This window comes from Nanorana parkeri, unplaced genomic scaffold (genome assembly GCF_000935625.1).
Source record: "Nanorana parkeri isolate BGI_ZX_2015 unplaced genomic scaffold, ASM93562v1 scaffold1200, whole genome shotgun sequence".
NCBI classification, from domain to species: Eukaryota; Metazoa; Chordata; class Amphibia; order Anura; family Dicroglossidae; genus Nanorana; species Nanorana parkeri.
Window position 1 is genome coordinate 12834 of NW_017307468.1, and position 11515 is coordinate 24348.

At 50.5% G+C, this 11515-nt stretch overlaps 1 protein-coding gene across 2 annotated transcripts in view; it reads left to right on the top strand.

Annotated features, from left to right (window-relative positions):
* The window catches only part of LOC108796955 (probable N-acetyltransferase camello), a 4997-nt gene extending 2439 nt beyond the window's left edge, over nt 1-2558 (top strand). Inside the window, exon 2 of one of the 2 annotated variants that reach the window (XM_018568517.1) lies at nt 1810-2558. In XM_018568517.1, the coding sequence (XP_018424019.1) occupies nt 1815-2483 (669 nt within the window). In that variant the 5' untranslated portion in view covers nt 1810-1814 and the 3' untranslated portion in view covers nt 2484-2558. Of the gene's footprint in view, nt 1-1808 lie in introns of both variants that reach the window. The other variant, XM_018568516.1, reaches the window with a different exon arrangement.
* The last annotated feature ends 8957 nt before the right edge of the window (nt 2559-11515 follow it).

The following is an 11515-nucleotide window of genomic DNA, read 5'->3' on the forward strand; positions in this document are numbered from 1 at the left end:
TACCTGTACGGTCGGCCATTGCTCGGTGCCGCCGTGTTATATGCTGGCAGATCTGGAGCTGCTTGTAGACATGAAATGGGGGTGAAGAGAACCTGTCATTAGGAAACGTCCATTTACATTACCAGATCATAGCAGACGGCACAATACACATGTACAGGGCTTGAAAAATCCACTCGTCACAGACGAGAGGACGGCGGAGCCCGACGAGCAGCTTCCCCGGCTGTTGTAATGACACGGCCGGCCGGGAGCTTTACATTCAAGCGTTCGGACGTCTCTTGAGACGCTTGTATTACCAGCAGCTGTCACTGCCTTGCCGGTCCCGAGATGCGCTGCGGCCGATGCGGCCGGGACCGGCTGCTCTGTGACGGGATCAGAGGGAGATGAGTAGACAATCTCCCTTTGATCTCCTCTCCAGTCGCCGAATGCAGGAAGTGATGTATGTTACATCACTTCCTGCATTCAGCTGTCACTCTCCAGCTTCAGAAGCTAGTGAAGCAGATCTGTGCTTCATCAGCTTCTCTGGGGGTCCCTAGGTGACATTAGGGATCTTGGAGACCCCTGGTGTCTCCATAAAGAGGACCTGTCATGTAAATTGGCTATCAGATAGGGAGCTTCTTAGCCCCCCCCATGTGATAGCAATAAAGTTGTGTAAAAAAAAAAGTAATACAAAAATTAAAGAAGCATAAAAAAAAAAACCACACAAAACTTTTTTTAAGTCCCCCGCCCCCCCCCACATACGCACGTAGGTATGCATCAAGTGCGCCTACGTGCGAAAACGACGATTGTGCCGCACGTGTTACATATCGCCGCGAACGTCGCAGTGAGAGCAATCGTTCTAGGCCCGTCAATCTCTCTGATAACGCTAAACTGATGAACAACAAAAGCGTTTAAAGCGTTGCCTGTGGCCAATTTTGGGTGTGGTCGTTTTTTTGCGGGCGCGCGCCATTTTAAGGCTTGACATGTTCGGTGTCTATTTACCCGACGTGACCCCGACTCTTATATTTCACCAAAAATAGGGGTGATAATAATTGTTTCCTAACATAATGTAGGGAAAACATTGTTTTTTCTGAAATTTACTGTACTTTTTTCATTATATAGCGAAAAATAAACCCCTCCCCCCTCAGTGGTGATTATATACCAGCAAAAGAAAGCTTTATTTGTCCCAAAAAAAAGTTAACATAAATTGCCAGGCTGTAGTCCGGTCATGCTGACCGGTGAAACTTCTGACTGTACATGTACATACCATCAGATTGTCAGCATTGTGCCGCAATGCGCCTGGCAGCCCTGGGCCTGCATGACGCTGGCACTATAGCTCACTCGCCTGAAACAGCAGAGATCCACCACCATGCTTCACAGTTGGGATGGTGTGCTTCTCTTCATAGGCCTTGTTGACTCCTTTCCAAACATAAAGTTTATGGCTGTGACTGTAAAGTAAAATGTTGGCTTCATCACCCAAAATGATTTGGTTCCTGAAGTTTTGAGGCTCCTCTCGGTGCTGTTTGGCGTACAGTCAAGGGGCTGTTTTGTGGTGTTGGGGCAGTAAAATGGCTGACACTTTTACAGGGGTATGTAATCCTATGAGCACACGTGTATGTTTTATTACAGGTGTGAGCAAACTCCGCCCCTCCAGCTGTTGTGGAACTACAAATCCCACGAGGCATTGCAAGATTCCCACAGCCACAGACATGACTCCCGGAGACAGATGCATCATGGGATTTGTAGTTTCCCCCCAGCTGCAGGGCTGGAGCTGGCCCACCTCTGCTGTAGCAGGACCCGGGTCTAATAACGTTCCTCTCTGTTCCCACCCAGTAGACATGGCGGAGTATAAGATCCGGGGGTACCGAGATTCGGACTATGAGGTGGTGCGGGAGCTCTTCTCTCACGGCATGAGTGAGTACGTTCCCAGCGTCTGCATCCACGTCCTCAAGCAGCCCTGGGTCCTCTTCGTCCTCACCTGCACCTTCATCATCCTCCTCTGCAGCTCCAAATCCCTCATCCTGCCCTTCATGGCCGTCACCCTGCTGCTGGCTCTGGGCCGCCAGGTCCTCGGCTACTGCTGGTCAATGTACATAGACCACTGCCTGAAAGAGGACCTGCAGGACATCCGGAAGACCTACATGGAGAGCCGGGGCTCCCACTTCTGGGTGGCGGAGGCTGAGGACAGCATCGTGGGGACCGTCGCCGTGAAGCCTTCGGAGGAGAATGGCGAGGAGCTAATCCTTAAGCGTATGTCGGTGAGGAAGGACTTCAGGGGGCTCGGGATCGCCAAAGCCTTATCGCGGGAGGTCATCGGCTTTGCCAGGCAGGGAGGCTACAAGGCCGTCCTCCTCAACACGCTGATGGTCCAGGTGGAGGCCAAGAAGATGTACGAGAGCGTGGGCTTCACAAAGTACCTGGAGTATGTCATGCCCACCGTGTACGGGAATCTGATCAACTTCACCATCTCCAAGTATCGCTATGACCTCTTCCCGGCTCCCAGCTAGAGGCCGAGGGACCAAGGACTATCCTTACGCATCACTCAGGGGACCCGCAGCCGCTACCACCACCGTCTTACCAATCCCAGGCGGTGGTCAGAATGGAACGGTATGACTCCTGGATCATGTTGTCCTTCCTTGCCAGATTATTAGGCCTCATCTTCCGAGTACTTCCAATGACTATGTTCAGAAGTATGAGGGCTGCCGGAGCTGGCATGCTCCACACGAGTGTCCAAGGTCCTTATCTCCATACACGTTCCAGGTCAGCAGCTAAAGAAAAGCCAGGGAACCTAGCATTTTCACAAAGGTTAAGCAGTGGCGGTGCCCCTCCCCAATCTCTTATGACAGGTTCTCTTTAAATTGACCAACAAAAAGAATTGAAACCCAACTTCAGGCAGATTGTTTTTTGGTTATAAATAGCCGGGGGATGACTTAGGAAGGCCTTTCTCAACCTGGGTGCCAGGGCAGGCTGGGGGGCCTTCAGGCTTTGTCAGGGGTGCCAGGGCAGGCTGGGGGGCCTTCAGGCTTTGTCAGGGGTGCCAGGGCACGCTGGGGGGCCTTCAGGCTTTGTCAGGGGTGCTTTCAAATTTGCAATTGCATGGTGCAGGCGAGCTGGCCGTACTTATCCAAGGCAGTCTGCATCCAGGACCTCCCCCAGCATTTAGACGAGGTCAGAAGTCTGCCTCTGTCCAGACCTGCTCCACCCCCTACCCTCAGCCATATTGTGGTGACGATTTTGAGGTAAGACCTTGATTAAAGGGGGAGACTGAGGACTCTGATGTGAAGGGGGACTCCAGAGGTGAAGACGGACTCCTGATGTGAATGCCCCTTTACATTGGTGGCTAGTGGGAAGAATGTCCCCCTTACATTGGTGGCCAGTGAGGAGGCTACCCCCCTTACATTGGTGGCTAGTGGGAAGAATGTCCCCCTTACATTGGTGGCCAGTGAGGAGGATACCCCCCCTTACATTGGTGGCCAGTGAGGAGGATACCCCACTTACATTGGTGGCCAGTGAGGAGGATACACCCCTTACATTGGTGGCCAGTGGGAGGAATGCCCCCCTCATATTGGTGGTTAGAATGCCAATCTCGCCGGCAGCTAAACAAATCATTGGTGTCTTGCTCCTGGCTCTGCCAAGTGGTGTTGGCCCCACAATTATGCAGACATTATCAGATGGGAGGTCAGTCATCCACAGCTCAAGGAACCCCTAATAACCCCTGGAGGAACTGTAGGCTTTCACAGAACCCTGGTGGAGAACGGTGGCCCTAGAGTCCCAAAACCGGGGGATGTCACCTTGCAAATCTCAACAACCTTGATTCTGGAGCTCCAGCAAACCTCCTCCATTGGTCCACCCCCTAAAACATGTTCTAGGTCAGTGAAGTGTTCACATTGCTATGAGGGAGGTTGGGTGTGCTAGAACCTGGACTTGGAAGGGAAAGCTGTTCCTATAGTCAGTGCTCTGGGTGTGTTTTGGGACTACTAAAAAAATTGGAGAAAACATTTGGCAAGTAGGGACAACATGACCCGGACGTGAGGGGCTTCCGGTATGATTATCTGCTATGAACTTTTGCTATTCCTCTGAACTTGTCTTCACTCTGACGCCTCTGTCCATGACTAGCTGTATATAAAAAATATCTCCGCTTCCTTTTTTATGACACTTCAACAACTCTGTGATTAAAAACTTCTAACGTTCTGTGTCTGCGTGTTGTGCTTGGCTTGAAGGAAAGAGCTGGGAAATTTGCATCGCTCCTAGAGCTGCAACAGTTATTCGATTAAGTCGATTAAAATCGACGAACTCCCTTACTCATCAGCCATCAGTCCTTACGGTCCCTAAGTCAGCTGAACACATCAGAACCTGGAAAGATTCAGAATACAACGATAACAACCAGTGGAACATCGGTGATGTCAGAGATGTGAAGCTAGGCCACCTTCAATCCAAGCTAGGCCACCTTCAATCCAAGCTAGGCCACCTTCACTCCAAGCTAGGCCACCTTCACTCCAAGCTAGGCCACCTTCACTCCAAGCTAGGCCACCTTCACTCCAAGCTAGGCCACCTTCACTCCAAGATAGGCCACCTTCACTCTATGATAGGCCACCTTCACTCTATGATAGGCCACCTTCACTCTATGATAGGCCACCTTCACTCTATGATAGGCCACCTTCACTCTATGATAGGCCACCTTCACTCTATGATAGGCCACCTTCACTCTATGATAGGCCACCTTCACTCTATGATAGGCCACCTTCACTCTATGATAGGCCACCTTCACTCTATGATAGGCCACCTTCACTCTATGATAGGCCACCTTCACTCTATGATAGGCCACCTTCACTCTATGATAGGCCACCTTCACTCTTATGATAGGCCACCTTCACTCTTATGATAGGCCACCTTCACTCTTATGATAGGTCACCTTCACTCTTATGATAGGCCACCTTCGCTCTATGATAGGCCACCTTCGCTCTATGATAGGCCACCATCGCTCCAAGATAGGCCAGTAGCACTCCACGATGGGTCACCAGCACTCCAAGATAGGCCACCCAATGCAATATTTCAGGGCCACATAGTGTCCCTTCCTCAGAGAGACATCACTGTGTTTTGAGGAAGGGGCCCGCATGGCCCCAAAGCGTTGGCTATTTTTACCTGTGTGACATGATATACAATATTTTCTTTGCCTTTTTGGAGTCCTGGTGACCTATCTTCACACCTCTGAGGTTCAGCACGGCACCATGCGTGGCGGTCACTATGAGCACCTATCTTATCTACCCCGGTCACAAAGCTGCATGGTGTGCAGCAGGAGCTTTCAACAATCAACATTCACATCATTCTAGAAAAAAGATGAATCTCTAAGGACAAATAGCAATGAGAGAGATTGGTGACCAACCTGATAAAACATTCACTGCAGGCCATCATTTCTGAGAATATCAGCAGAAGGGATCACTTTCAAGAACTCTCAGGGCAGAATAAAAACTGACCCTTGCAGTGGGGCTTCCCCTGAAACGGAAAGGGTTAAGTGTTCATTTTGGTCTAGTGTCTAAAATAAGATATACTCACTGGATCCTCGGTCCTGCCTGGCTGCTAGTCTGGTCCCTGCAGTCTATCTCCCCCTCTGCTCTGGTGGTCTAAGGTCCCATGATCACATCTAAGTGATCAGTGTGTTAAACATGAGGATGTCGAGGGATATTCCATTGAAGGAGAAGAGGCTGCAGGGACCAGTCAAGGTTCAGGTGAGTATATCTGTTAATTTAGACACTAGACCAAAGCAAGAACCTAACCCTTATTGGGGGGGCTGTAGCCCCACTGCAAAGGTTACATTTTAGTCTGCCCGGAGTTCTTTGCAATGTGGAGCTCTTCCCTCCAGTACTTCTTTTCCACCACCAGATGCTGTCAGTCTTCAAGGTTGAAGCCATCATCTTTCAACCCAATTACTCTTCAGCCCGGGCTGTCTTGGGCTCTGAGTACTGCTGCACGGCACTCACGGGTCTGTTTATACATAACATTTGCATAGCTGTTCTTCCAGCAAAACTGCATGTACGTTCATTTTATGTGCATCAGACAGCTGTTGGGAGAATGGGGCAAAGCTAAATGTTCTTAGACCATATTTTTCTTCAGGTTGAATGTTCTTCAGGTTTTATGGGCTACATTAAAAGGAGATTCATAAAGAACACAGAATGAATGGGGAAAGTACCACAATATGGCCACTAGAGGGCGCTGACGATCATAGGCAATAAATACATATTAGTAACGAGATACAATGTAACAATTCTAGAGAACACTGGAGAGGATTAGTAAATAAGGGCGGTCATTGCTTCTATGGGGATCCCCCTATGGTAAGGCTAATTCCTTCCAGCGGGCGGCCATTGCTACTATGGGGATCCCCTATGGTAAGGCTAATTCCTTCCAGCGGGCGGCCATTGCTACTATGGGGATCCCCTATGGTAAGGCTAATTCCTTCCAGCGGGCGGCCATTGCTACTATGGGGATCCCCTATGGTAAGGCTAATTCCTTCCAGCGGGCGGCCATTGCTACTATGGGGATCCCCTATGGTAAGGCTAATTCCTTCCAGCGGGCGGCCATTGCTACTATGGGGATCCCCTATGGTAAGGCTAATTCCTTCCAGCGGGCGGCCATTGCTACTATGGGGATCCCCTATGGTAAGGCTAATTCCTTCCAGCGGGCGGCCATTGCTACTATGGGGATCCCCTATGGTAAGGCTAATTCCTTCCAGCGGGCGGCCATTGCTACTATGGGGATCCCCTATGGTAAGGCTAATTCCTTCCAGCGGGCGGCCATTGCTACTATGGGGATCCCCTATGGTAAGGCTAATTCCTTCCAGCGGGCGGCCATTGCTACTATGGGGATCCCCTATGGTAAGGCTAATTCCTTCCAGCGGGCGGCCATTGCTACTATGGGGATCCCCTATGGTAAGGCTAATTCCTTCCAGCGGGCGGCCATTGCTACTATGGGGATCCCCTATGGTAAGGCTAATTCCTTCCAGCGGGCGGCCATTGCTACTATGGGGATCCCCTATGGTAAGGCTAATTCCTTCCAGCGGGCGGCCATTGCTACTATGGGGATCCCCTATGGTAAGGCTAATTCCTTCCAGCGGGCGGCCATTGCTACTATGGGGATCCCCTATGGTAAGGCTAATTCCTTCCAGCGGGCGGCCATTGCTACTATGGGGATCCCCTATGGTAAGGCTAATTCCTTCCAGCGGGCGGCCATTGCTACTATGGGGATCCCCTATGGTAAGGCTAATTCCTTCCAGCGGGCGGCCATTGCTACTATGGGGATCCCCTATGGTAAGGCTAATTCCTTCCAGCGGGCGGCCATTGCTACTATGGGGATCCCCTATGGTAAGGCTAATTCCTTCCAGCGGGCGGCCATTGCTACTATGGGGATCCCCTATGGTAAGGCTAATTCCTTCCAGCGGGCGGCCATTGCTACTATGGGGATCCCCTATGGTAAGGCTAATTCCTTCCAGCGGGCGGCCATTGCTACTATGGGGATCCCCTATGGTAAGGCTAATTCCTTCCAGCGGGCGGCCATTGCTACTATGGGGATCCCCTATGGTAAGGCTAATTCCTTCCAGCGGGCGGCCATTGCTACTATGGGGATCCCCTATGGTAAGGCTAATTCCTTCCAGCGGGCGGCCATTGCTACTATGGGGATCCCCTATGGTAAGGCTAATTCCTTCCAGCGGGCGGCCATTGCTACTATGGGGATCCCCTATGGTAAGGCTAATTCCTTCCAGCGGGCGGCCATTGCTACTATGGGGATCCCCTATGGTAAGGCTAATTCCTTCCAGCGGGCGGCCATTGCTACTATGGGGATCCCCTATGGTAAGGCTAATTCCTTCCAGCGGGCGGCCATTGCTACTATGGGGATCCCCTATGGTAAGGCTAATTCCTTCCAGCGGGCGGCCATTGCTACTATGGGGATCCCCTATGGTAAGGCTAATTCCTTCCAGCGGGCGGCCATTGCTACTATGGGGATCCCCTATGGTAAGGCTAATTCCTTCCAGCGGGCGGCCATTGCTACTATGGGGATCCCACTCTGGTAAGGCTAATTCCTTCCAACAGGCAGCCATTGCTTCTATGAGGATCCCCCTATGGTAAGGCTAATTCCTTCCAGCAGGCAGCCATTGCTTCTATGAGGATCCCCCTATGGTAAGGCTAATTCCTTCTAGCGGGCGGCCATTGCTACTATGGGGATCCCCCTATGGTAAGGCTAATTCCTTCTAGCGGGCGGCCATTGCTACTATGGGGATCCCCCTATGGTAAGGCTAATTCCTTCTAGCGGGCGGCCATTGCTACTATGGGGATCCCCCTATGGTAAGGCTAATTCCTTCTAGCGGGCGGCCATTGCTACTATGGGGATCCCCCTATGGTAAGGCTAATTCCTTCTAGCGGGCGGCCATTGCTACTATGGGGATCCCCCTATGGTAAGGCTAATTCCTTCTAGCGGGCGGCCATTGCTACTATGGGGATCCCCCTATGGTAAGGCTAATTCCTTCTAGCGGGCGGCCATTGCTACTATGGGGATCCCCCTATGGTAAGGCTAATTCCTTCTAGCGGGCGGCCATTGCTACTATGGGGATCCCCCTATGGTAAGGCTAATTCCTTCTAGCGGGCGGCCATTGCTACTATGGGGATCCCCCTATGGTAAGGCTAATTCCTTCTAGCGGGCGGCCATTGCTACTATGGGGATCCCCCTATGGTAAGGCTAATTCCTTCTAGCGGGCGGCCATTGCTACTATGGGGATCCCCCTATGGTAAGGCTAATTCCTTACAGCGGGCAGCCATTGCTACTATGGGAATCCCACTCTGGTAAGGCTAATTCCTTCAATCTGCAGTATGTCCTCAATCTGCAGTATGCAGTCACAGTATGTCCTCAATCTGCAGTATGCAGTCACAGTATGTCCTCAATCTGCAGTATGCACTCACAGTATGTCCTCAATCTGCAGTATGCACTCACAGTATGTCCTCAATGCAATGAGCGATGCCGGGTGTCATTCAGCCTGGAAGACTGAGGACATCTAGTGGCAGAATTGAAATACTGCGGGGTAAAATCACCAGAGATGAGTATTGTAGCCTGAGTTGCTTTTTGAGTAATGCAGAGGAACCTTTTTTCCCCCCAAATCGAAGCTCAGAGTTGGGCTTTGAGGTTTTTATTTTCTGGTTATGCCCCTTGGATGACTCGCAATGTTTTTATTATAGAGCCGCACACCATAAGATCATCAGAGAAGCACATAGAAACACCTGGAGGTGTTATAAATAACTGTAAATCATTTGCTACATGAGATATATATATATAATATACTGTAGAGCCAGATGTGTTCCAAAGTGCAGGCGGCTTCCACACAGAGAGCGGAGACTCCACATATCAGCTATCATCCCGCAGACAGGAGGTAGGTTCCCTCAGCAATGTGTGTTTCCCTTATGGGTAGATGCCAGCGAGCGGAGGAACCAACCAGAATTTGTATTACTCTGGGACAGGCATAGGCAACTTCGGCACCCCAGCTGTGGTAAAACTTGATCTTTGAGTCTATACATTGAAGGGAATTTATCAAAACTGGACTGGACAAAATCTGGAGCAGTAGCCCATGGCAACCAATCAGCCAGGGCTGTAGCTACCATGGGGCGAGTCAGGCACTTGCCTCAGGCGCAGCTGAGAGGGGGCGCAGCCAGGGCCAGCCTGGCTACGCTCCCTAGCCCCTGTTGCCATAGCGAGCATAGGGCACCATTGGCAACAGGGACGCCAGGCAGCCAACACAGCTACGAGTCGGCAGGGAGAAGAGAAGCGGCACGCCCTCCTCTGTGTCCTCAATCTCTTTTTCTATTTCAAAAGGGAAATATCTGGGGTCCGTTTAGACCCCTGATATTTCCCCAAAGCCCCCCCATCAGTAAAACAAATAAAAAACAAAAACACACACACACACATCACATATTACTAGACGTGCAAAGACTAAAAATTAGTTGTGGACAAAATGAACGGAAACGAAAAAATGTTTACATTAGTTTCGTCAAACTAAACAAATCTTTATGCTATTTTGGATTTGGCCACCAGCGCATTCTGCACATGTGTGCCGCCATCCTGGAGGCGGGGTGCATGACGTCACATGCCGCATATGTCTGTTCTTGCCTCGGACACAAAAAGAGCTACCGGTAGCTACGGCTCTGCAATCAGCTTCTCTGTTTCATTTTCAAATCTTAACCGAACACACTGAAGGGAGAAGCTGATTGGTTGCCATGGGCAACTGATCCAGATTCTCTCTGTCCCAGTGTTGATAAATTCCCCCCATTGTTTTTTTGGCTCTGATGAGGAGGGCAAAGTTACGCCACCGAAATGTGTTGGCTTCTAGGAACAGTTGTGTGTACAACCTGCCAGGCCAATTTCCAGATCACTAATAGTCACACGGCCATCATAATCTCGAATGATTGTAATACAAAATGAATATATAACAAGACTCCGGGGTTCCAGCTCCTTTTATCCCCTGTCTTGTCATTCTGTGACCTCCTGGTAATCCCTTGTGCTCAATGTGAGCCATGGAAGTCTCTTCATTAAAGTGTAAATCCAGCATCTGTACTGATCACATCATCTGGGTGGCAATATTTTTGGCTCAGGGGTGCTGAGATATGGTTGGTTTTCCACCAAGGCCACTATTAACATGGAGTTTGTATCATTTGCTCGTGTTTGCCATGGTCTATTTCTCCAATGCCTATGGGTTAGGCAGTGTCAGAAATAAATAGGGATGCCCTGCCTTTCCCTCACTGGTTGGTGAGGGTGGTGCAGAAGTGACTTGCAAAAAGAGGTTCCAGTGGCTCATTGATGCATCAGACTCAAGTGGCTCCGTTGCCATTTCCTACACAGAAGGCCGCTCAGTCTACTGCCATAAAGGTAACCTGGAAGCTGTCAATGGACACCCCGCTCTTCCCTTACTGGTTGTGATGCAGAAGTGACCCTAATGGGGGCGCCCAATAGACTCAATGGTAATATGAGACTCAAGTGGCTACGACAGATCTACAGCTCAGACCATGCAGTGTACGGCCACTTGTCCTGAACACGGCCCATTGAAAGTCCTTTAAAAGTGACACAAAAAAAAGGGGAGGAGGGGGTGACATGGACTTCCCCATAAAATTCCAACCAGGCTGTTATCAAGGCATGTAAAAAAAAATTTAGGTTAGAAGACCTGTTCCCCCAGAAAGGAAGTGGGAGTTTTGGGTGTGGACTTATAGCAGAATCTGAAAGCCCCCTTACACTAAGGGATGATAAGATATCCACCTCTTCCCTTGGAAATGAGTACAGCAGTACATTAGTACACGATTGGTCGGGAAGCTGGCCAATCAGGAATCCGCGCGCCGTGTAATGACGCAGAGCCTGGCAATCTGATTGGCGGGGAAGCCGGCTTCATGCTCCCTCATCATCTCATGACGAGGGAGCATGGAGCCAGCCTCCCGGCCAATCAGAAAGCTGGGCGCCGAGTCATTACACGGTGCCCGGCTTCTATGATTGGCCAGCAAGACGGCTCCGGCTGGGT